We start from the raw sequence: 25,643 nt of genomic DNA, 5'->3' as shown, positions 1-25,643 counted from the left end.
TGGATCTCTAACACTGAGGAGGCAGAATACACATTAAAAATGAGCCTCAGGCATTACTTGAATCACAGTTAAAAATGCATTCTAGAACATTAGAATCAGACAAACTTACATTTGCAAGGAAATGTAGATTTAAAGCACCAAGTCAGCAAGATATTGGAGCATGTGTGAGTTCACTGAGTCTATTGTGACTTTAGTGGAACTACCCATATGCTAATATTTGAAATGTGCTTAAGCACCACACTGAATCAGGGCCAAAAGGCCTTGTCTACACTAGAAAGTTGTACTACTGTAACTAGACTGGGGCATTGAGAGAGTCACTGCCTCTAGGATAAGACCCAGTTACATCCAGATAACAGTGCTTTATACCTGTACATTTATGCCTGTACAGGAAAGGGGAGGAGTGCAGTATAACTGCACTTATGCAAGGGGTTGTACTGATAGAACTCTATCGGTAAATAAACACATCTTCACCAATCCTGGACTGGATTTGATGATCTCTTGAGGTCCTTCCAGTTCTAATATTCTATGAATTGCCAACATAGAGTGAGGTTTGCAGGCTTCAGGCAAGGGAGGGAGCTTAGGGATCTGAATATTTATCTTGTTTTATATTTAGATTGTAAAATCTTTAACTTGACTATTTGTTCTAAGTTTGTATACTGGGTCCTGGTCCAGGCTGAATTCTTGGGTACTACCACAATGTCATGGGGTAGCTAGCCCACCCCTCCTGGGGGACTGGGTGGGGCGCCTCACCCTGTAATCTAGCCCCAGCTATAGCTTCTCTTGGTCGGGCGTTATGGCCCAGTGGCCTAGTCTGTAGCACCCTGAATTCGTAAGACCCGGCAACCTAGTTTCTAGCAACCCCTATTAGCAGGGTGGTAAGGCCCAGCAGCCAAGTTCATAGCACCCCAGTTTTGGGGCAGTAAGGCCTAGTGGCCTTGTCTATAGCATCCCCATCTGCAGGTAGTAAGGCCCCGTGGCCAAGTCTCTGTTGTGCTAGGTTTGCTCCCCCTCTAGGGGGTCAAGGGAAGTGAGGAGATTAGGGGGGCCCAGGCCCTCCCTCTCCATCAGGCCCTAGTCCAAGGCCCTGTCAGTGGTAGGCATATCCCACCACTGGCTCGGCAGGGAATCCGCCCAAAACGCTCTGAGCTCACAGGGAGGCCTCCAGCTCCCCGCCCTGGGCTACTTCCTATCTTGGCCCACGACAGCATATTCTCCACCTGCAGTGGCTGCTGCAGCTGGGCCAGTAGGGGAGGCTGCTCCTGAGTCCCAGCAGGAGTTCCTTCCCCTCCAGTGGTCAGCCACAACTGAGCTGCTCCTCTGGCCTTTATACTGGGTCTGCAGTTGGAGCATGCCCAGCAGGCCTGGTTAACCCCTCCCAGGTCATTGCAAGGTCGGTACACCCCGTCACATGCAGCATGAATAATGAATGGGCAGGCACATGGCATATTGGGAAGAGATGTAGATTATCTGATATAGAATTCTGAAAACAATTGGCCTAATTCTCTTCTCCAGTATTGCCAAACTCAAACATTGTATCAGACCCCCCAAAATCACTAGAGTAGCTGAAAAGTAATAAGCTGTTAAAAACAAATCAATGTTGGGTCACTTTCATGTGCCTTCTGCTTTCACAGATATGCTTTGGTCACATTTGCAAGCTTTTTTTCCACAACCCTGTGGGCTAGAAACTTAGTTTTTCTTAAATAAAACTGAAATCCTCACATGAGCACTAGTTTCCAGCAACTGGATCGTTATATAAGGGCTCATCTAGACTACGCTAAAGTTTCGAAAGCGGATATGCAAATTCTGCAGGAATTAGCATATCTTCTTCAGATCTCACTTTCAAAAGCAGAGCTTCGAAAGTGAAAGTAATCAAGAAGTGGTTTTTTTTCAGCAAAAATGAGGTTTATGCAGCTTTTTGAAAAAGAGAGGGTTACTGAAAAAAATGTGTCTTGATTACTTTCACTTTCGAAAGCAGAGCTTTCGCAAGTGAGATTGGAAGAAGATATGCAAATTCCGCCCCTTTCGACACTTTAGCGTAGTCTAGATGAGCCTTAAAACATCGACTATCATGAAGTTCCAGATAATCACAGCAGTTTACTACATCAGTGTAAATCCAGAATTACAGCAAGGAACTCAGTGTGAGAGAAGATTCAGCCTCAGTATTCTAGGATAGAACCCTTCCAACAAACAGGCAAAAACAGAGACACAACGGCTGCATCTAGACTGGCAAGTTTTTACGCAAAAGCAGCTGCTATCTACAGTGGCCACTTGAATTTCCGCAAGAACACTGACGTCCTACAGTCTGAAATCAGTGCTTCTTGCGGAAATACTATGCTGCTCCCGTTCGGGCAAAAGTCCTTTTGCGCAAAGCTTTTGCGCAAAAGGGCCAGTGTAGACAGCTCAGATTTGTTTTGCGCAAAAAAGCCCCGATTGTGAAAATGGCTATCGGGGCTTTTTTGTGCAAAAGCGCGTCTAGATTGGCACGGATGCTTTTCCGCAAAAAGTGCTTTTGCGGAAAAGCATCCGTGCCAATCTAGACGCTCTTTTCCGCAAATGCTTTCAATGGAAAACTTTTCCGTTAAAAGCATTTGCGGAAAATCATGCCAGTCTAGACGTAGCCAACATGGGAGAGGTAAGGTAATAAGTTTTGTTGGTGAGAGAACAAGACCTTCTCCCTCACCAACAGTAGTTGGGCTAATAAAAGATACTACCAGACTTCACCCATCTTGAATCTCTAATATCCTGGGACCAACATGGCTACATAAAGTAAAAAACTGATCCATCAAAACCAGTTGGTTTCAGACTAGACATAAGGCTGCCATAACAAATAATTCCTCTAGATGTCCCTATTTTATACCAATTTTAAATCTGCTGTAGCTAATGTAAAGTATGTGTAGACTATTAGGACTTTAAACAATTTGGGTTCCACCCTATCTGTCCATATTTACAGATGCTTGTGTCTTTAAAACAACAAACACCCAGAAGTTAAATATTTAGTGGCTATATTTAAGAGCTGAACTTGGAGAAAGAGGTGCTTTTCCTCTGTGAGGATAGTTTTAGATACTTTTTTTACACTCAAGATTAATAAAATCTTTATTTTACAAGTTCCAGCCTGTACTTTGACCCTGTATAAACACTTAAGCAGATAAGTAACCCCACCATGTTCAGTTGGTCTGGTTACCCATATGAAGTTCCTTACCTGAACAAGTGCTGGCAGAACTGGACACTTGATAGGTAGCCAAGAATTAGGATAGGCATCTGTAACTTATTTTACATTGTTTTTATACTACGTTTTTTAATGTTATGAAGTATCAAGCACATACACATTTTGGGAAAAGAGTAGGAGTGAGATTCTGAAGTTTAGAATAAACAACTAAAAACTTCTGGGTTCTAGCTCTCATCCTACCTTGGATTTGAGTCAGATAAGCCACTTGAATCACCCTATGCCTCAGTCTCTTCCATCTGTGAAATGCTTGCTTTAGAGAAGTATTTTCTTGCTTCCGAGGGGTATCATGAGGTTAAGGTAATTGTATGAAATATTTAGGTGAAAACTATATAAAAACAATTTACTATTACTGTTTTTTACAACTATTATTATTTTCTTCTAAAAAAGATGCAATGGTGGTACTCCTGCAAAGATTTTGCATGTGCTTAACTTTATGCATGCGAGTAAACCCACTGAAGTCAAGTAGGTCTTTGCAGGATCAGGGCCTATATGTAAACAAATGACACACACTTCACTAGTTGTAATATACAGGCAGTCCCCGGGTTACGTACAAGATAGGGACTGTAGGTTTGTTCTTAAGTTGAATTTGTATGTAAGTCGGAACTGGTACATATTGTAGGGGAAACTCTAGCCAAACATTTTTTTTAGTTTTGGATAGCATAGGGAAAGGTTAACTCCCCTCTAATGTTTGTTTTGCTGTCTGTTCCCCTGTTCAGAAGATTTCACATCTATTTCTGTCCCTGTGACAAACTCAGGACTAAAGGAGTAACTCATCAAATACCAAACAGCTCTGCACCATGCTTTGAGCTAATAGCTTTATTGCCACACACCACCCAGGGTTCTAGGAGGAGGGTCCTTTTTTTGCTAACACAATGAGGCCAGCACTTTGTTTGTTTTGGTGGAGTCTTTGTTTGCCCAGGGAGCCCAGCATGTATAGGGGGAGGAGGGGCGGAGAGGCTGCTTTTGTCTGCTGTTCGGCAGCCTGTTGCTCAGGGGAGGGGGCAGCCTGTTGCTGGCAGCGGGGAGGGGGGACGCGTGCAGGATGCGAGGCCGTGGGGGGGGGGGCAGCGGGCATGGGGAGGCACTTTTCCTCTGCCCAGCAGCTCTGCGGGATCCCTGTCCCTGTGGCCAGCTGCTGCAGACAGAGGCCAGTTGGAGCCGGCCGAAGAGGAGGAGAAGGTGGATTCTAGGACCCAGGTGAGCGAGCCCCGGGGACGCTGCTGCGCTCCCAGCCGGGCATGTATAGAGGGGAGGAGGGGCAGAGAGGCTGCTTTTGTCTGCTATTCAGCAGCCTGTTGCTCAGGGGAGGGGGCAGCAGGCGTGGGGAGGCACTTTTCCTCTGCCCGGCAGCTCTGCGGGACCCCAGTCGGAGCCGGCCCAAGGAGGAGGAGGATCCTAGGACCCAGGTGAGCGAGCCCCGGGAATGCTGCTGCGCATGTGCGGGAGTTGCCTCACCCCGTTCGTATCTAGGGATCCGACGTAAGTCGGATCCACGTAAGTCGGGGACTGCCTGTAATACATCAAAGAGGGGTCATGTGCTTGGAAGCGGATTGCTCACCTGCTGTAAATTTTTATTATTGTGGTTTTCCTCCACACTCTGTCTTGAAAAGTTTGTTTTTGATATATATTTCTTCTCACCACAAGACACCTTTACCAACATAGGGAGCAGTACAGTGTCATCATTCATCCTGTCCATATCTTAGTCCTTCTTTAAGCCCAGCCTGGTCATATCCCACGTACAATGTACTGATATCTAGTCAGGGATCAGCCTGTAGGTCTGTCTGACCTTGGTTGATTTGCATTATTTTCTTGGGCATCCTATTATCTGTTGGTTTTCTACAGTGTCCCACCACTGAAATCTTTTTGATTGCAGTCAATCCCGTAAAATGATGTCATATCCTATTCACCTAACTTAATTTGTCTTAAAATCATTCCACTTTACTCTTGCGATCTTCCAAAGGTCACTCTACTTCCCCCAGTCGTCTCATGTTTGACCAGTCCATAAAGTAATAATATTAGGATACTATTTAATCAATTTTCACTTAGGTGGCAAACAATGTTTTTGTGACTCCATAATTTCATCTATTTAGTGCAGCACTTCTTGCATAAGTGATTGTGGTGTTCCTCTGCACTCTTCCTTTTAACCATTGGCACTGACCAACCTTCCTAGATACACATAAGATTTTACTTTTCTATGACTCTGTTGCTTTTCAACACTTTATCTATTGCCCCATTTCCAAGTAGGGATAAGAACATGAGAATGGCCATACTGGGTCAGACCAAAGGTCCAGCTACCCAGTATCCTGTCTTCCAACAGTGGCCAATGCCAGATGCCCCAGAGGGGCTGAACAGAACGGGTAACCATCAAGTGATCCCTCTCCTGTCATCCATTTCCAACCTCTGACAAACAGACTAGGGACACCATTTCTACCCATCCTGGCTAACAGCCACTGATGGATTTAACCTCCATGAATTTATCTAGTTCTTTTGTGAACCCTGTTAAAGTCCTGCTCTCCACAATATCCTCTGGCATGGAGTTCCACAGGTTGACTTTGGGCTGCATGAAGAAAAAATTCCTTTTTTTTTTGTTTTAAACCTGCTACCTAATACTTTCATTTGGTGACCCCTAGTTCTTATGTTATGGGAACAAGTAAATAACTTTTCCTTATTCACTTTTTCCACACCAGTCATAATTTTACAGACCTCTATCATATCCCCCCTTAGTCTTCTCTTTTCTAAGCTGAAAAGTCCCAGTCTTTTAAATCTCTCTTAATATGGGACCCATTCCAAATTCCTAATTTTTGTTTTCCTTTTCTGAACCTTTTCCGATGCCAATATATATTTTTTTGAGATGAGGCAACCTCATCTGTGTGCAGTACTCAAATATGGAAGTACCATGGATTTGTATAAGACATTCTCTGTCTTATTCTCTATTCCTTTTAAAATTATTCCTAACATTTTATTTGATTTTTGATTGTCGCTGCACTTTGAGTGGATGTTTTCAGAGAACTCTCCACAGTGATTCCAAGATCTCTCTCTTGAGTAGTTGTAGCTAAATTAGTCCCCATCATCTTGTATGTATAGTTGGGATTACTTTACATTTATAAACATTAAATGTCATTTGCCCTTTTGTTACCCAATCACTTAGTTTTGTGAGATCTTTTTGAAGCTCTTCACAGTCTGCTTTGGTCTTAGCTATCTTGAGCAGTTTAGTATCATCTGCAAATTTTGCCACCTCACTGTTTGTCCCTTTCTTCAGATCATTTATAAATAGATTGAACAGGATTTGTCCCAGTACAGGCCCTTCAGGGATACTATTAGTTACCTCTCTCCATTCTGAAAACATCATTTATTCCCAACTTTTTTTATTTCCTGTCTTTTAACCAGTTATCAATCCATGAGAAGACCTTCCCTCTTTTCCCATGTCAACTTACTTTACCTAAGAGCATCTGGTGAGGGACCTTGTCAAAGGCTTTCTGGAAATCTAAGTACATTATATCCACTGGATCCCCCTTGTCCACATGTTTTTGGGCCCTCTCAAAGAACTCTAGTAGATTAGTAAGACATGACTTCCATTTAAAGAAACCAAGTTGACTTTTCACCAACAAATTATGTTCATCTATATGTCTGACAATTTTGTTCTTTACTATAGTTTCAACTAATTTCCTCAATACTGACATTAGACTTACCAGTCTGTAATTGCCAGGATCACCTCAAGAGCCCTTTTTAAATATTGGTGAAACATGAGCTATTTTCCAGTCATTAGGTACAGAAACTTATTTAAAGGATAGGTTACAAAGCACATTTCCATAATCTCACATTTGAGTTTTTTCAGATGTTAGATAGAAGGTAATAGAATAGTTAACTAACCACATGAATTCTTAGCCGTTAGTTGACTATTCTATAGTCGGTGGGGGTGGGGCCAGAGGCCAGTGCACTCCAGCACCACTACCAGGGAGCCCACTGTCACCTATATATGCTGCCTATATGAGAGTCATCAGTGTAGGGTGCCAGGCAGGAGCTAGTCCACAAGGGAAGCCAGTTTAAAAACCAGTTCCCCTTGCAGACCAGCTGCCCGCTGCCCTGGGGTATGTCTACACTACAGCGCAAATTCAAACTAACTTAGTTCGAATTAACTAATTCGAACTAAGCTAATTCGAACTAGCGCATCCACACTGATTGGACGCAGGGGGGCATTTAAGGGCGGCTGAAACCGGTTCCAGCAGGGCATCAGGTCAGTAGTTGCTTTGTGTGGCTGCTGTCTGAGGTTATCTGAGGCTCATGCTTAAAGGGACCCCCCTGGACAGCCGGTTCTCAGCTTTTCCTGCTTGCTTGCCAACCTCGCCGAGGGACAGCAAAGCGTTGATCTCTGCGCCCGTGTGTGTCGGTGCTTCCCTTCGGGGACGCCGCTGCAGGTGGCAACATGGAGCCAGAGCTCGCCCTGCACCTTCTGGTGCACTTTCTGGACTTGCTGCTGCAAGCCTGCCAGCAATGGCTCGAGGCTGCCTGGCACCTCCTGGTGCACGTCAGCCCCCTGCCTCTCCGCCTGGCCGCCCTGGGGGCCGTGGAGGAGCCGCGGCGGTGCCCCGGCACCGGCGTGCCCAGCCGCATCTGGCGTCTGGACACCAGCAGCAACTGGTGGGACCGCATCGTCCTGGAGCGCTGGGAAGACCGACAGTGGACCCAGAACTTCAGGATGAGGAGGGACACCTTCCTGGAGCTCTGCGAGTGGCTCGCCCCTGCTCTGCGCAGAAGGGACACTCGCATGAGGCCCGCGATCCCCCTCCAGAAGCGGGTGGCCATCGCCCTCTGGAAGCTCTCCACGCTGGACAGCTACCGATCTATCGGGAACCAGTTCGGCGTGGGGAGATCCACCGTCGGAGTGGTGCTCATGCAGGTATGGCACTCGTTGGCCACTGTGCCGGGAAGGAGGGGTGCTGCAAGGAGGGGATGGGCCGCCCCAGGGACAAAGGGGGGGAGGGAGGAGGCGAAAGCGCCCCGCACCGGAGGGGTCAGTCTGTCCCGGCTGTACTACATGCCACCAGGGGGGATGCTTCCGGGAGTGGGGCGTGGGGCACTGCCAGGGCACGAATGCTCCCAGCCACCCGGGCACCCCACTGATTGGCGCTTTACTGTGTCTCTCTCCGCAGGTGGTCAAGGCCATCGACCGGGTGCTGCTCCACAGGGTGGTCTGCCTCGCCGACCCGGACGCCGTCATCCGGGGATTCGGTGCCCTCGGCTTCCCCAACTGCAGGGGGGCAATCGACGGGACGCACATCCCCATCCGTGCCCCGGAACACCAGGCATCCCGTTACGTGAACCACAAGGGGTACTTCTCCATGATCCTGCAGGCCGTGTGTGACCACCGGGGCCAGTTCACGGACATTAATGTGGGCTGGTCCGGCAAAGCACACGACGCCCGGGTGTACCGCAACTCCTCCGTGTGCCAGCGGCTGCAGGACGGGACCTTCTTCCCTGACCGCCACATCAGGGTTGGGGACGTGGACATGCCCGTGTGCCTGGTGGGGGATGCCGCCTACCCACTGCAGCCTTGGCTCATGAAGCCCTACACGGGGCACCTCAATCCCTCCCGCCAGGCCTTCAATGCCAGGCTGACCAGGGCCCGCATCGTGGTGGAGGGGGCCTTCGGGCGACTGAAAGCCCGCTTTCAATGCCTCCTCACCCGTCTGGACCTGGCCGAGCACAACATCCCTCCCGTGGTGGCAGCATGTTGTGTGCTCCACAATTTATGTGAGAGAAAGGGGGAGGCTTTCCTGCTAGCCTGGATGGCTGAGGCTGACCGCATGGCTGGCCACTACGGTCAGCCCCGCACCGGCGCCATCCGGGAAGCCCAGCGGGGGGCCGTCCAGATCCGGGAAGCCCTGCGGGAGAGCTTCCTGGTGGAGGAGGAGGACTGACCTCTCCCTGCATGCCCCACTGGGGCCTTCTTCCACCCTACCCCCTTCCGCTTTCCCCTCCCTACCTACTGTCAAATAAAGACACCTGTTTTTCAAACAAAAACGTCTTTTTATTTAACATAACTGGGGTGGGGGGAGGGAGGAAAGAGGGTGGGAGAGGGGAGAGGGAAACCTGGGACGAGGGAGCTGGAAGGGGAAGGAAGGGAAAGGAACGCTCAGGGGTGGGGATCCGGCTGCCTCTCCTGTCTCGCAACACTGCGGGTCCGGGGGCGTCGGTGCGGAATGGTTGTGGAGGGTGGGGCAGGAGAGACGGGGGGTGTGGAGGAAGCAGGAGCGGAAGCAGGAGGGGGAGCAGGGGAAGAAGGAGGGGGAGCAGGGGGAGCAGGGGGATCAGAAGGGGGAGCAGGAGGAATTGGGAAGCGGTCGAGCAGGCTCTGGAGGTGGCCTCGCAGGGCACGGCCCTGCTCCTCCAGTGCCTCCAAGCTCCTCCGGCGCAGCCTCAGGTCCTCCTGGACCCAGTGCTCCTGGATACGGAGATGTTGCTCCAGGAACCGGAGGTGCTGCCTCTGGTACTCCTCCTGGTTCCTGGCTCTCCTGCTGGCCCGGGCGTGGACGGCTGCTGCAGGCGGGGTGGTGCGCCCTGCAGGCCCAGGTGCTGCGGCTGTGGTGAAACAAGAACAGCGGTCAATTAACCCAGGGGCCCAGGTGTGTGAAACCCAGCTCCCCTCTGCAAGGCCAGGGCCCCTGCAGGATCCCCAGCTGCTGCTCCGTGGTGGGCAAGGCCCAGGCGCACGGTCCCTGGGCTCCTTCTCGCCCCAGTCCCCCATACACATAAGGGGAGCACGATGGTACTCACAGGTGGACGCCTCCCCGGCCTCGGATGACACAGGTGAGCGGCTCTGTGGGGTGCCTTGTGGGTCCCGGGTCCTGGGCAGGCTGCCAGCAGGCTCCTGGCTCTCGGAGTCCTCCTCCTCCTCCGTCTCTGGGAGCGGTCCCTCTGCCCCGGGGTCTATCATGTCCCGGGGGGCAGGGACGGCATGAGCCCCCAGGAGGCGGTCCAGAGCCTGGAAGTGGGGGCAGGCCTCCGGGTCGGCCCCTGGCAGGCAGGCCCGGGAGTAGGACTGCCGCAGGTCCTTGATTTTCCAGCGCACCTGCTCCCGGCTGTGCTGGTGGCCCCTGGCGGCCAGGCTGGCAGCCATGCGGCCGTAGACTGCCATGTTCTTGTGGCTAGTGCAGAGATCGTGGACATTGGAGGCTTCCCCCCAAACCTCGATGAGGTCCACGATCTCCGCACTAGACCACGCGGGCGCCCGCCTCTTGCGGCCCCGGGCAGGGTCCTGGGAGCTGCCAGGCTGGTCCTGGGAAGAGGGGGAGGGCTGGGGGGCATCGGGTAGCTGGCTCATGGGGTGTCAGCTGCTGGGTGTGCTTGCACGGGTGCTGGCAGCCTTGCAACTGGCACAAACTGTGTAGCCAGCCCGTGGCCCTTTAAGGGCTCCGGGGCCGGGAGGCGGGCAGTAGAGTTTCCCTGGTGTTGGCCAGAGTGGCCACCAGGACAAGCTGGGAAGGGCTAGCCTCCCACTAGTTCGAATTAAGGGTCTACACAGCCCTTAATTCGAACTAGTAAGTTCGAACTAGGCTTAATCCTCATGGAATGAGGATTACCTAGTTCGAACTAAGCGCTCCATTAGTTCGAATTAAATTCGAACTAACAGAGCGCTAGTGTAGCGCCTATGAAAGTTAGTTCGAACTAACGGATGTTAGTTCGAACTAACTTTGTAGTGTAGACATACCCCTGCACTGCTGCCTCTGACATAGAGGTAGAAGCGAGGGGTGGCAGCAGCCTCTGTCTGTAGGGGCTCTGAGCTCCCCAGCCGGACCCCCTGTGGACAGGGGCTACTACTGGGGACCAGCCTCTCTCTGTGGCAGGCCCAAGCTCGCCACGTTGTCAAAATGCTTCTCCCATTCTTGTAGTACCTTCTCAGCATTTGTTGTCACCAAAAACATTTCTTATTACTTGCGTCATTGGCCTGATTGTGTTACCATACAACTTACCCTTTTAGTATATCATTTTCATAGCTTGTGTCCTTCATGCCTCTTTTAGTTGTTGAACTCCATCTCTTAACATTTTTTGCTGGTCCACTTGTGATTTCTTCACAACTTGATAAGACTTTTACTTCTTCCACTTTCCCAGAAGTCTTGACTTGTTCATGAATTTCCTGTAATGTTCTTTCATTGCTTGTCCAGATTTTCCTTTTTTGCTCAATAACTTCCTCTGCTGTACTTTATATTGCTTTCTTGAAAATTTCCCATCCAGTCTGGAGTGCAATTTCTGCATTATTGCAAATCAATGGCTTGAAATGACCTCCAAGTCTCACCTTGCATGAGATCGACTCCTTATTTAATCAAGATCAAATTGGGCTCCATTTGCGCCCCTCTTTTTCTTGGAATTTAATTTAATATTAATCTTTCCCATTAGCAGTTCAAGATAACTGTCACACTTGGTATTTCTCCAGTCTGTTATCCAGCATGGACCTGCTCTGCCTTTTACTGATAATAATGTGGTGAATCTATTTTTATATGACCATCTAGTTAATTCTAAGTAAATTTGTGTATATCTTCATGAGGAAACCAAGTACCACCAATAATCAGATTAGCTATTTTACAACAAGTTCTAAATCTTTCTCCATTGTCATGTCATCTCAATGCCAATGGTCCGACACTATTCATTTGCCAGCCATCTGCATTGAATTTGCATTCATATTCCCATTATCAAAATCATTATGTTTTAAAGTGTTACCCAATCACGGATAAAATCTTTCTCTTCCTATTCTGCTACTTCTGTTGGTGCATAACAGTTCAGTTATGCTTAATGTACAGCAACCTTGGTATGACAATCTACTCAGACACTAGTTTCCCTCTCGCTGTTCCTTGAAGTAACTGTTCTCTTGTCCACTGCTATAGCACCTCCATCTCTGCTCTTCACTTGTACGCTAGAATGTATGCAATAAAGGAAAGTTTAATTTCCAGTTGTGACCTCTCCTGTGTACCTAGCCAATCTGTCTCTTATATGGCAGTAAAGGAAACTTGCATCTCCTAAATCCTCTGCTGTTACCTCAGTCTGGCCTGGAGTGAATGGAATTCTAACATTCCCACTTGCAATACATGTAATATGTTTAGCCATTATCTGAAATCAAAGTCTATTTCCATTTGATTCATGGATTTTGACACATGCCTATCATTTTGCCTTGCTATACTGTTTCTATAAGAAGTAAGCTTTGGCTGTAATGGCTTGTTAGGCCACTATACTCTACTCACCCCTTGTCCCCAAAAAACCTTCTGGCCTGCTAGGAACAGCTATCAGTGACTGATTTCACACTATTCCAGGTGGATTTGAAAGCACAGTTTTCCTTCTCCTGACCTAGATGGACTTTCCTGAAGAGGAGTCCTGTCTGCCCCTGTCTTAAATCAGTTTCCCTTCTCCTACAGTTGGTTCACCAAGCCTCATTCCAGTTTTCTGCAAGACAGGCAGCACTCATCTGCCCATTCTAAAATGTGCCTTACACCAGGGGTTTTGGGTTGGGGGGCCACTGACACATCAAAAAATCAGTCGGGAGTGACACACAAGTGAGAAGCAAAGTAGACGCTCCTGCCCAAGAAGGAGAAAGACACTCCCCACGTTCCCCTTGCACACCAGAGCCTACGGGGAGGGGAGACTAGTAGATTTGGTGAGCTCCAGCCCTCCAGAAGGTGTCTGGAGCACCAGCACGGCTCCCCAGTGCTGAGCCGTGGGGCCTGAGGTTCCCCACCCCGCCTTACACCACTGTATCTCAGCAGTCACTCCCTCCCTCCCCAGCTCAACAGTTCATGGCCTGCTTCTGCCTCTGCAACTACCATGGAAAAGCAAATCTTCAAAACGTCACTTCAAAGGCCAAGAGGCGAAGACAGAGAGAAAACAACAATTCCCAGGGCTCCCTGCGAAGGGGGCGGGGCCAGTAGCCTATAAAGTATCTGGGGGCGGGGGCAGTAGAACACTCCGTATCCAATGAGCGGGCGTCTAGGAGTCTCCGGCAGGTGGAGCGGTCTTGGCTCCATGTGCTCCTGGTGAGGCTGCGCCGCCCTCCCGCTGTGCATTGGTCCCGGGGAAACTCCGCAGCGCACGGTGCAGGCAGCAGCTCCAACTGCTCCGAGGACCGCGGGCAGTCGCCGGCCGCCGCCGCTTCCCCTTTGGGAGCGCTGTGCCCGCAGCTCCACGCCCCTCTCCTAGCGGCGCCTGCCTGCTGCCCCGCCCCGTTTCCCCCAAGCAGCGCACCAAAGCTTCTTTGCCGGGCGCTGGGATCCCGGCTGCCCGCGGGCCCGGCGCCTTCCTAGGCGGGGCGGCAGCTCGTCCAGCTGGTGCGGGGATCCTGGATCTGGGGGCTGCGCTGTTAAGTGCCTCCGTCCTGGGACGCCTCGACCGCTCCCTTTCTGCGCCCCTCGCTCATCCCCGCGGCGACCCCCGCTTTACCGCCAGCATGTCCCCGGGGGGCAGGCACTGAGCGCCTCACGTTCTCCCCGGGGCCGTTCTTCCCGTTGTACGGTCAGGGGAGCCGGACCGCACCATGGCTTTCGCCAACTTCCGCCGCATCCTGCGCCTCTCCACCTTCGAGAAGAGGCGCTCCAAGGAGTTCGAGCACGTCCGCCGGGACCTGGACCCCAACGAGGTGTGGGAGATCGTCGGGGAGCTGGGGGACGGCGCCTTCGGCAAAGTGTACAAGGTGGGTCCGGGCGCCCTCGGGCTGAGGAGGTGCCTAGCCCGGGGTGGCGGGGTTGGCCGGGGGTAGGCTGAGACTCCAGGCGGACACGTGGATGGGTTCTGGCCACGGTGCGCCTGTGGCATGGCAGAGTGGTTGGTGGGTGGAGGGGCGGGAAGTCACAGTCTGAGCCGTGCAGCGCAGCTCGGGGCAGAGGGGGTATAGCGTGGCCAAGGGGCTCCATTTCCTCGCCTTGCTCCATAGCATCTGAGCCTACAGCTGTGCCCCTCGCGCAGGGCTGAGGCTACGGCCCTGAGGCGAAGGGGCATCCTTGGTTGGATTCCCCAGGCTCCTTTGACAGGCCTCTCGCAGCCCCTTGCCGCTGAGTGCGGGCGCCTGAGGACTGCACCGTGCGTGGCAGAGATGCACGCGGGGTGGATCCCCAGGGGGTTGTGCTGGGCATGGTCTGGTTGGCGGGTCCCCACACAGATGCTGGGTGCCTGGTATGTCCGTTGTGCCAATTTGTGTGTTAGCAGAACTTCCACTTCCTCGTGTCCTGCCCAAACTCTCTCCTAGCCTAGCACGTGTCATCTGGGCTAAAGGTGTGTCCTAGTAGATGCAGCCAGTGACTGCCCAGGGGTAAAATACCCGCAGAAGCTGTCCCGGAGTTCAGCAGCTCACAGCTAATCAACTTCTGAACTTTCCTTGTAGCAGCATTGCAGGCTGAAAGAGCTGTGTCTGTTCCTTATTGTCCAGGGCTTGTTCACAGTTTGTCTCCTGGCTTGCTAAACACATGTCGAAAATTATAGGAAAAATTCTCTTAGCACCCTGAGTACTCCCTGTAGTAGATCCTCTTATCTACTGTGACTAGGCATTAAGGTGACACTGTACTTTTCATTAGGGGTGGGAGAAAAGACAGATCCCTATTGGGTAGGCAGAAGGAGAGGTGAAATGCTGTTTTCTGAGTGATACTTTAATAGCTCTGCTGTGTGTTCCTGGCCCAGCCGCTACATAATATGAATGAAGGGGTCTGACTTAGATGTCCACACTAAGAAGGCTGCGTGCAAATTTTGTATGGTTTCAGCTTTAACAATATTGATATTACTGTGGACCTTGGTTACTGTTAGGCTAAGGGACCACATTTCCAAGGGCCAGATGCAATAAAGTACAATAGAGTATGTCAAACAGCAGGCTTTTGCAATATGAAGAGTAAACCAAAACCTGCAGAATAGCTGCGAGGCGGCCACTTAAGACAGAGACTTTTCACCAGATGGTGAAGTGGATTGTTCCAGCCACATTATAAGAAAAAATGAATCTGGGGCATTATTGAATCTATTTGTAGGCATCAGTTCACATTGCAACATTGCCAAAGAATTTGATGGTTAATTAAATGCTGCTGAAGAATGGGTTAAAACCTGCAAGTATGAAAAGCAGGTGGGCTACAAGTTAGAATGGAGGTGCTTTGCCAGAGCCCTTGGGAATGTTACTTGTCTGTATTGTGTTGCTAGTAAATTGTCATTTTTCTGAAGCACTAGTATAAACAACGCGAAGTCCTGTGGCACCCTATCGACTAACAGATTTATTGGAGCATAAGCTTTCATGGGCAAAGACCCACTTCGTCACATGCATGCATGTGATGAAGTGTGTCTTTGCCCACGAAAGATTATGCTCCAATAAATCTGTTAGTCTATAAGGTGCCACAGGACTTCACGTTGTATATGCAGATTCAGACTAACACGGTTACCCCTCTGATACTTAAGCACTAGTAATTATTGAATAGTGCTTAACATTTGCTGTTTAACAGTTACTCTGCTCAGCAGTCTTCATCTTGCTGTTATCACCTGAGGATAGAGAAAGAGTAGAATGTTTGGTTTTTCTTTGGTTCATCTTGCTTCATGTATTGGAAAACATTTGTCCATATTCACTATTTTTTCCTCTGTATGATCAGTTGCCCCAATTTGTGTGACTTTCAGACAAAGACAAGGGGAAAAAATTTCTTCTGATTAGGAAAAATATGATTGTGGGGAGAACAACAAGCTGGAATAAGGTCTCTGAAGCAGATATTATTGCTTTAAATCTTGTTGACTTCAAATATATAATCAAATAGACACACACACACAGGCATTGCATGGGTCCATTGGGGAGTGCAGGAGTTGGGGGATAAGGCAGAGCTCTGAGCTGGCAATGGGAAGGTGCAGAAGTCAGGGTTGGGGGATTAGGAGAGTCTCAGGCGGGGGAGGGAGGGGGGGGTCTCACGATAGCGAGTGGGGAGATGCCAGAATCAGGGCAGGAAGGTGTATGAGGGCTCCCAAGGGCCACAAGTGGCCATACTGCCCCAGCCTGCAGCTTCTCCCCCTGGGGCCAGTCAGGGTGGTACTCCCTGGCAGGCGGTTTCTCCCTAGGGCTGCCACTCTTGCTGCCCCCCTCCCATGGTCATTCTGGAGTATAACTGTCCCTCCTGTCAGAGCCCTCCCTTTCCATTTAATGGGAAAACAATCTGATTCCAGGACGTCCCATTGTCCTGGCACAACCAAACCCTGACCTCACTTTGTATGAGAAGAGGAAGCTATGTACCAAATTTGGTGGTCCCAGCTCCTACGTTTAGGAGGAGTTCTTGAACAAACTGGCTTATGGAGAGTCTCTAAAGGTATGTCTACACTAGCCCCCTACTTCAAGCTAGGGTGGCTAATACAGAAATACATAATAGAGAACGTGAGAGACGCTGTTCCTTTTTAAAGTAATACAACAGGTTTAAAAAGTTTTAAACCAATCTATTACTCTTGAATACCATTATAATACTTAAATATGCAATCAAATTATAAAATCAGTATGGTCAAACAGGCTGTCTGTGGCTGAAGTCATTACTTGCCTAATTGTGAATTCAAGCCTCACCCCACATAACTGCCTCCTTTCACTTGCTTTGTCCCCATGTGCCTGGAGAGGCATGTAGTGGTATAAGCTGCGATACTGTAGCGTGCACATTACAGTTAAACCACCTATCCCTAGAGGATTTAGCCAAGTGTATTTGCTTCCGGGCTTTAAATATGTACTTCAGTATGGCTCATCTTTAAACAAGGGCTCCTGAATTCCAGCAGTCGTCTTAAAGAACTCGCTTTTTCAGTCTCCACAGTCACTCTTTTCCATTTCCCATCTTTTCTGTCCTTGGCTGACCCTCCTTCCTGATAGAAAAAGACGCTATTGGAATAGGGTTGGTATTAAAAGTATTTTGGATACAGATGCACACAACATTGGATATTTCTTATTTCGAAGCTGGAGGGGCCAGCTTCTATTCAAATGTATCAAAAAAAGTTATGAAGTAATTTTTAGAAACTGGACGGCAACATAGTTATAGAGATACAGCCCTCTGTGCCACTAAACAGGATTTAATCCTGTTCTCTTCCTTTCTTTCCCATCTTCTAAATCAACCCTAGAATCTGGAGCGAAGAGTCACAAGTGTATGTAAGCAAAGTGGCCTTGATAGGATGCTGATGTGAAATGTTTAGGCTTGCCTTATTGTTCCTGTTCATTTGTGTACATACCTGCATATACACATGACAACGCACACAGGAAAATTGCAGCTAGTCAAGATGTAGAAAATGCTTGAAACTGCTCTCTTGAGACCACATCTTGCTGTTTACTCCAAAGGGGCCATTTAAAGTCACTTCAGGCTTCATGTTCAAGCAATACATTTATTATGAGGAATTCTACTTGCCCCTGGTATGAACATGCAGTATTATGGTTGCAGTCATGTCCTACACTATTTCAGTTCTGAAACAGTGCCTATCACCATGGTATCTGAACATACTGTTTTTGTGTGTTTAAATGCAGCAACGTCTTACTCCGAGCTGAACCTTAACTAGCAGGCTTCAACTCGGGAACAAACTTTAGAATGTTGGTGAAAAGAAAAATGGGCAATGTTTAAGTTTTGGTTTTAGTAAGGTTTTTGTTGTTATAGTGGAGAGGGAACTCAGCTGTGTAATAGTTTAATTGAGCATTCTTAAAATAAAAGTCTTCATTCAACAGTGTCAGTTTAATCTTCATTAAACAATATCAGTTTGTCAGTTTCCCATATGCACAGCTGAACAGCTTTAAATTTAGTACAGTGTTGACAAAAGTAGAAGTAATTTTAAGTATCCCTGACAACTTGATTATTTTAAACAATTCCTTTAAGAATGTTTGACAGTGACCCTCTAAATAGCACATGTTGACTCCTAAATAATTCTGGGATTCTCTTGCTCATCCCTTGAGAGATCTCTACAGCAAAGGAGGACTTGACTGTAAAGGAGAAACACTATGCACACAGGAATAAAGCTGAAAAGTGGCAGGAGAGAAGGGGAGGTAAAAAGTTGTTTCCCTCCATTTTAATAAGCTGTGGTGGTAAGTAGTTAGCGTGGGTACTGCATTGTCAGATGGAAATGTGACTTTCACATTGAAATTAGGGCTGTAAAAATGTGATTAATCAGTTAACAGGTTACACTCCCTCTCCCAGCCCCACATGGGGCGGGTTGACCACTGGTGGCCCCATGTGGGGGTCTGGCAGGGCTGAAGCAGCTCACAGGTGGGGAGCTGCTCCTGGGGAATAGATTAACCATTACCTGGTAAGCATCACTTGTTAAGGGTGATCATTACCAGCTAACCAGTTAACTGGTTACCCATTCACATCCCTAATTGAAAGTGACCTTTCAAACACTTTTTTTTGTTCTCCTGATCCAAACTCCACTTAAGTCAATGGGAGCCTTTCTAAAGCCTTTTGGATCAGTCCCCATAGAAGCCTGTATCCACAAGCTCCACTATTCAGTTTATATCGAAGGTTCTTTCAAGCCTGCAGTACCTCTAGATATAGAGACCTTTAAATAGAAAGGATAATCTTATGATTTTTAAAACCACAGCCTTTTCCCAAAGTAACTCATTTCTAGAGGAAGAAAGTTTGGTGGTGATCATGGATTATTTATTCTTCATTATGGCTGCACTAAGACACATCTTATAAAACTTACAGCTGTGGTCCATTGACATTTAATTTTCCCTGAGTACAGCTAGTTGCTTCAAATTCCAGCAGTGGAACTGGCTCCTCTGTATGCTAATCTCAGGGGCTTGTGTGCACCACACTCAGAACTTACTACTTCAGTAGTTGAGTCTAACAGGTTTTGAGCCCTGACCTAGCAGCTCCTTATACTATTAGCTATAGAGCTTAGTGTGGCAAGCAGCTGCACTAATATCAATGGGGCTAGTTCTGTTAATATAGTGCATGTCTACAGAGACGGGCCCACATCCAAAGAACTTGCTGTATTTAATCATGGGATTGTTTTGCTGTGTTTGTCTCATAAAATGCTATCGCTGTGTTCCAGTATGCACAGATGACACCTATTTGCCTGATAACACTTGCCTGTGACAGGGTGTGGACAGGATGTCCCCTTCAGTGTTGTAGGCTATCCTGCTGCCTTCATTACCAGTTTTGCAGCATATAGAATGCACTAAATTCCTGAGCAAAGAGCTTTCAGTAAAAGGTTCTACACAGATATTCTTCTGCCCCAGAGGCCATCTGACTACAACTTCAGGAACGTAAATTAGTGTCTCCGTTATAAAGGACTTATTACATGCTTCCCCTGTTTCTTCTCCACCTCTATTTTTTTTTTTTTTAAATCCATTCTGATAATTCAGTCTTTGATGCCGGTTAAGTGTGTTAATATTTTCCCTGGAGAATATATTTAAAGTTTAAAACTTGAGATCAGGAACGAGTTAGAATAAAGCAGCATTTTTTATTATGAAGCATATAACTGCAGATTGTGCCTGGACCCCAGGGCGATAGATATATTAGAAGTGGGTGGATTGTTTCTTCTCTCCCTGCCTCAACGTGCTCTAATTAAAGCTGCACCTCTCTGACTTTGGATTGAGTTTTCATGGTTCAGGCGCTGCTCTTGTGGTTTGATTCCATTCACCTCTTTCCAGGCCCTTTTACCAAAATTTCTAAGTTGCTGGCTGTCCTAAAAATCCCATTTGTTTTCCAGGTGTATCATTAAACATTTACAAACTACCTGTTTAAGGTGACATTTTGGCCTTGTCTCTTTTGAACAACAAGAGTGTTATTTTCTGTTTAAAATGGGGGAGGGGAAGAAGCTGCTTCTTCATTAATAAATAGGCATCTGTATCCTACAATACCAAACCAATATGGGTGGCATTCTGGTCCCATTAATATCAAAGGGGAAAATTCAAGTTGACTTCAGTGAGGCTGAGATCCCCATGTAGGGCTCCAAGTACTCTACTACTCTTACAGCACTATGAAGAATCCCAAACCTCTCTGCGGCTGAAGATGTGGATTAATATGTTGATACAACAGTCAAGAACACTTAAGTGATTTAGACACCTATTGACTTTCAGTGGGTTTTAAACAAGGCATCTAAGTCATCTCTTGAAGACTTCACCCAAAGTATTTTAGCACTTATACTAAGTTTCAGCAAAAATTTCCTTTAGAGATTTAGGATTGGCACGAGGAGTCTTAAGGTACTGGAAAGTTTAAAGGATGGGATATTTATGGTATTAAACTAGCAAAGGACCCTGCTGAATTGACTGGATCATTCACAGTCTAGTTTGTCTGGCCTGACAGTAGGTTTTAAACTTCATTCCCATTTCCCAGCTTTGCTTAGTTCTCAGTTAAGACACCTTCCCCTCCCTCTTCTCCCCCTCTCCCCACACACATACACACTGCCACTACCTGCCCCATGCTTCTGAAGTGATGCCTGAGCATTGAATCTCAGGGTTCACAAAGTGATGTTGGGTCACAGAACAATTTGCCATTTGTGAGGGAATATTGATAGAAGCACTTCTGCTTGGAAGTGGAGTCTGTCAGTCCAATTTCTTACATTGACTTAATTGCAGAAAAACAACACCCAAAGTAGCCACTTCACCACGTATAAAGATTGTAAATCATTTGCCAGCAGTAATAGAATGTTATTTCTTTTGTTTCCACTTCCTCAAGAGCTACCTGTGACCTCATGCAAAAGTAGTTAGTTAACCTAACTTGAGACACTTTTGTCTGGCACTTCTGTAGCTTGAAAATCGTTACTGAAATTGCAAACAGAGGAAGTCTTGGAAGACCTGCTGGGCAAAATGAGTGTGCTAGAACTTCTGACGGGTTTACAGTGTTGTCTGTATTGAATTTCGTGTAACATTTGCGAGCAGAGTCAAGCATGTCTCCGCTGCCTCCATCACTGAAGTCCTTCCAGAGGATCTGTGCTATAGAACAGAAGCAATTTGCAGGCTCAGTACAATAGCAGTGATTGTTGGGTTTCTAATTGAGGAGCTAAGGAGGTGAAGGACTAATCTCTTTCCTACAAGGCTCGGTTGATCTGACACATTTCTGGCATGTCGCAAAAAGTCTGTAGCCTTAGCTGTCTAAGCCTCATTCCCTGGCTCTGACTCATGCCAGCTATTCAACCCACTGCTCAGCTCTGAGCTTCCTCTGCGCCAACTTTAATGTAGAAAGTTGCTAGGAAACCTCCAAGCGAAGGTTTAGCCTTTTAGGTTGTTAGACAAAATCACGGCTGTGGGTTGGAACTGAATCAGGTAGGTTTGGAAGGGTTAATAGTAAGCAGGGCTGCCAGCTGATGCCTGGTGGTTTGGGAAGGCTTCCTGTTACAAAGCTCTTGGATCTCTGCTGACTGAGCCTCTCCAGGAGACTTGTGGGATTCTTGTTTAGTAGATGCTTCTTTCTTAAGTCTTCTCTGTCCCTTATCCTGCTTCAAAGCAAGGAGGGGCCCCTGGAAGGAGCAGATTCATTATCAGCTAAAGCCATTTACTAGTCTTGCTTTCCCCAGCCCACTCAAAAATACGACCTGAGTAAATGCTGCAGTGCAACACTTTAAAAGTACCAACAAAGTCAGCTGCTTGGCTTTGCCTCTTCTTATGCACTCAGCATCTTGGTATCTGGTCATAGGCTGCTGAGCAAGAAGCTATGCTGAGTCAGCCTCCAAAAGGCCTGTAATTACCACCCATATTTGTCTGATGTGCCATCACTTTAATCCTTTTTATCTCTCATCCACTGTCCAGGAGGAATGATGCTGGGATCTCCGTCAGCCCTCAGTGTCAGATATTTTGGAGCTGTGAGATTCATAGCCATTGGTTGATCTTTCCTTGTGGCTTCCCATAGCACCTAGCCGGAAAGTCAGGGGAAGCATTTCTGCTTCTCATTAACATTTCATGATTTGTTTTCTGAACCACTTCTCTTCTCCTAATCCTTCCAAAAAGTTTCCATGGCTGCTGGAATAACTGATCCTGGTGCAAATCATTAAGAGTTGGACAGAGTTTTTTCTAATCCTGGATGAAATTATATGAATGGGACAGATCCCAATATGTTGCACCACACTTACCAGAAGGCCAATAGTATAAAAGGCTTTTGCTTGTGGATTTTATATAGGAGGGTACCTGAGCTGGTGCTTACCATGACTGGGCTAGGCTTGGGCTCCTTTGTCTCTGAAATGCTGTGTGACTTGATCTAGCCTGCCTTGGTTACTTAATTTTACAGGTGGCAGCCTGGTCTGTCAGTCTGGGAGGACTGAAACTTTAGCTAAACAGTGCAATTGAGAAGTGAAGTATCATTAGCTTTTTGCTCAGCTTCTCTTCCATGCCGCTCCATCTTCCCTTAGGAAAACACTTGTCCTTCCATCCTGCTAAGTTCAGCAGGGCTTTTTACACCCTCCCCCCTTCAACACATTCACAAATATCTCTTCCTGAAAGCTGCTGAAGCAAGATAGACCCTGGTTACCAGAGCAGTTGTTGCCTGTGATTTATGGTGCACTCCAATTCTCTCCCAGTGAATCTAGTGCCAAATGAAGTACTGCAGGACTTGGCATAAATAAACAAGGATGGAGATGGTGGGGAAAGAAACATGCTAAGGAGACTGAGGAAAGAGTTGATCAGATGGAGCCTGCAGTTGAAATGTGGTTTTAAGCATTAAGCTGAGAGCTTGTTTAGAGAGAGAGTTATGCTGATTAGTGGTGATCACCATAACTTATTACATTGGTCCGAAAATAAGGGAGAGGGCTTTACCTAAGATCATGTGAACAGAAAACACTCTCATTTGTTTATGCAGCAGCAGTAAGGACTGCTGGGTAGAACAAGGTTTCCTGTTTCTGGTTTTGGATAAAACTGCCTGGTCTAGCCTGGAAATGAGTTAGGGTGGCGTTTTTGGAACTAGGGAGGATTACAAGAGCTGGGGCAATGAAGTGTTAATGAGCCTATAGGTCTCCTTTCCAGAGGCTAAAATAGTAGGAAGTGTTGGACCTCCGTGCTGACTTGCATTAGAAGGAAGTACAAATCAGACCTGCTGTGCCAGTGTTTCTCACTATCCCAAGGCGGATTCTAGACAGTGCTATTTATCTTCCTCCTTTCATGTGCAGAAGGAATGACTGGGCATTTTCACCTTAATCCTTATGATCTTTTGTGTAAAATTCCTCAAAGCAGCCCTTGATTCCCTTTTTATAGGAAAGTACTTGCCCCTCCTTCTCCTGTGGGATTAAAAGTACTTGCCCCTCCTTCTCCTGGGGGAATAAATTCTCCCTCAGCAGAATTTATTGGCCAGCTCTTGTACTGGAGATCTGAAGCCCCCAGGGCTCAGTCTACACTACAGCGTTAATTCGAGTTAACTTAATTCGAATTAATTATTTTGAATTAAACTAATTTGAATTAACACATCTACACACAAAATGCATTTTGAAATAGCACATCCACACTGAGTGGACTCTGAATAGGAGTTAAGGCTGGTGCGGGGGCTTCGGTGTCCCCAGGGAATGGGGAGGAAGGTGTTGAGGTGGGGGGATGTGAAGATTGAGGAGGAGGGTCTGAAGGTTGAGGAGGGAGAAGCGGAAGGGGGAGAAGGAATGGTAGCTGGGGGGGGCAGCAGGCGCCGGAGCGGCACGAGACAGCACGCTCTGCACCAGGGTCTGCAGATGGGCGCAGATGGCATGATCCTGGGCAAGCAGCTCCCACCAGAACTCCCATTCTTCTTGTGCCTGCCGCTCCATGGTGCGGGTCTGGGCTCGCAAGGCCCCCAGGTGCTGCTCGTAGTACCCCTGCAGTGTTGCGGTGGTCCTGCAGAGCCCTCGGGTGCAGGAGCATGTCCCGGGCGGGGTGGAGAAAGAAGAGAAGTGGTCAGTTCTCCCTGGGGACACAGTGGGTGAAGCCCAGCCCAGCCCCCCTCTGCAAGGTGAGGATGAACGTGCCCTGCACCGTCGGAGCCATTGTGTTTGCCCAGCGGCCATGTTTGGAATGTCCAGCTATCCCTGGGAGTGGGAGCTGCCCCAAGACCACACCCATGCCCCTGTGCCGTGTGTGGTGCAGCTGAGGTGGGGGGAGATGTCCCCTGCCTCTGTGTAGACTGGGTGTGTGAAGAGAGGGCGTCCTGCTGTGTCCTGCCTCGGGGTCAGGAGCGTGTCAAGTCTCTTCACACACGCATGTGCCTATCAGGCCACGGATCCTGGGTGTGTCAGAGCTGGAGCCATCTGCCCAAGGGTGGCATGGCACGTGCTCACACATGCACAGGTTGTTGCATGATGTGTGGTAGGCAAGGCCCCCGCATGCAGTCCCTAGTCTCCCTCCCTCGTCCCTCCCCAGGTAGGGGATGGTGATGGCACTTACTTGGACGACTCCGGTGCTGGGACAGCTTGGGGGTCCTGTCGGCGTGGCACCCTCCGCGATGGCCCCTCTGCCACGCCCAGGTCAGGGCCCTCCAGTCCTGGCTCGCTGCCCCCCCCCCCCCCCCGGGTGGCACTGACTGTACCGCCCCCCCAGGATGCGGTCAAGGACAGGGAAGTAGGGGCAGGTGTCCGCCCCTGCTGCAGCGCCACCCCTGGTGGCCCTGGCGTATGCATGCCACAGCTCCTGGGTGCGACTGTGGCCCTTTCTGGCCATGGTGACCGCTATGCGGCTGTAGACGGCCGCGTTCCTCTGCCTAGTGCGGAGATCATGGACACTGGGGGTCTCCCCCCAAACCTCAAGGAGGTCCATTATCTCCGCGCTAGTCCACGAGGGTGCGCGCCGTCTACGGCCCCTGGGTACTGGGGAACTGGGCAGGGGACGGCTGGCTGCCACTGGATGGCATTGTGCGATCACTAGGTGAGGGACTGTGGCTGCTGGCAGGCCTGGCTCTGGCACGTGGTGTGTGGCCAGAGTCTACCCCTTTAAGGGCTCCGAGCCTGGGGGGAGAGGAGTTTTCCTGGTTTGGCCCAGAGTGGCCACCAGGGGAAACTGGGAAGGGCTGGAGGCTAGCTAATTTGAATTAAGTGTCTACACAGCTCTTATTTCAAATTAGCTATTTCGAATTTGGTGTTACTCCTCGTAGAATGAGGCTTACCAAATTCAAATTAAGTGCTCCACTATTTCAAATGAAATTCAAAATAGCGGTTTGCATGTATAGATGCTTGTGGTCGAGTCACGGGGTGTGATCACCCCCTGCCGGCTGGGCAGGGGGGTTCAGCGGGCCCCCTCGTCTGACTGTCCTACCCTTGGGCGGGATTCCCGATTCCGGGGCCGTTAGGTTGGGTGCGATCACCCCCGCTCAGGCAAGCCAGGGGGACTCAGCGAACCCTCCATCCGTCCTCCAGCTCGATTAGTGGATTCTAGGCCTAGAGTTTGGCCCCTCTGCAGGGCTAGTCCCGTCGGCTTTGCCCGGTAGGCCTGCTGACGTACAAGTGCGCTTGCATATCCACTGGGGTAGAGTATCCCTTTTGAAATGGCCCGCCGGTTGTGACGCGGCCCAAGAGCCCCGCCCCTCCTGTG

General features: G+C 48.7%; 1 protein-coding gene across 1 annotated transcript in view; it reads left to right on the top strand.

Annotated features, from left to right (window-relative positions):
- The first annotated feature begins 13,187 nt into the window (after positions 1-13,187).
- The window catches only part of STK10 (serine/threonine kinase 10), an 83,777-nt gene continuing 71,321 nt past the window's right edge, over positions 13,188-25,643 (top strand). Inside the window, exon 1 of the mRNA XM_006138128.4 lies at positions 13,188-13,898. Coding sequence (XP_006138190.3) covers positions 13,743-13,898 — 156 coding nt within the window. The 5' untranslated portion in view covers positions 13,188-13,742. The remainder of the gene's footprint in view (positions 13,899-25,643) is intronic.

The sequence above is a fragment of the Pelodiscus sinensis genome, chromosome 16, assembly GCF_052426305.1.
Source record: "Pelodiscus sinensis isolate ZL-2025 chromosome 16, ASM5242630v1, whole genome shotgun sequence".
Taxonomy (NCBI): domain Eukaryota; kingdom Metazoa; phylum Chordata; order Testudines; family Trionychidae; genus Pelodiscus; species Pelodiscus sinensis.
Note: the sequence above shows the minus strand (reverse complement) of the source record. Positions and strands in the feature narration are given on the sequence as shown.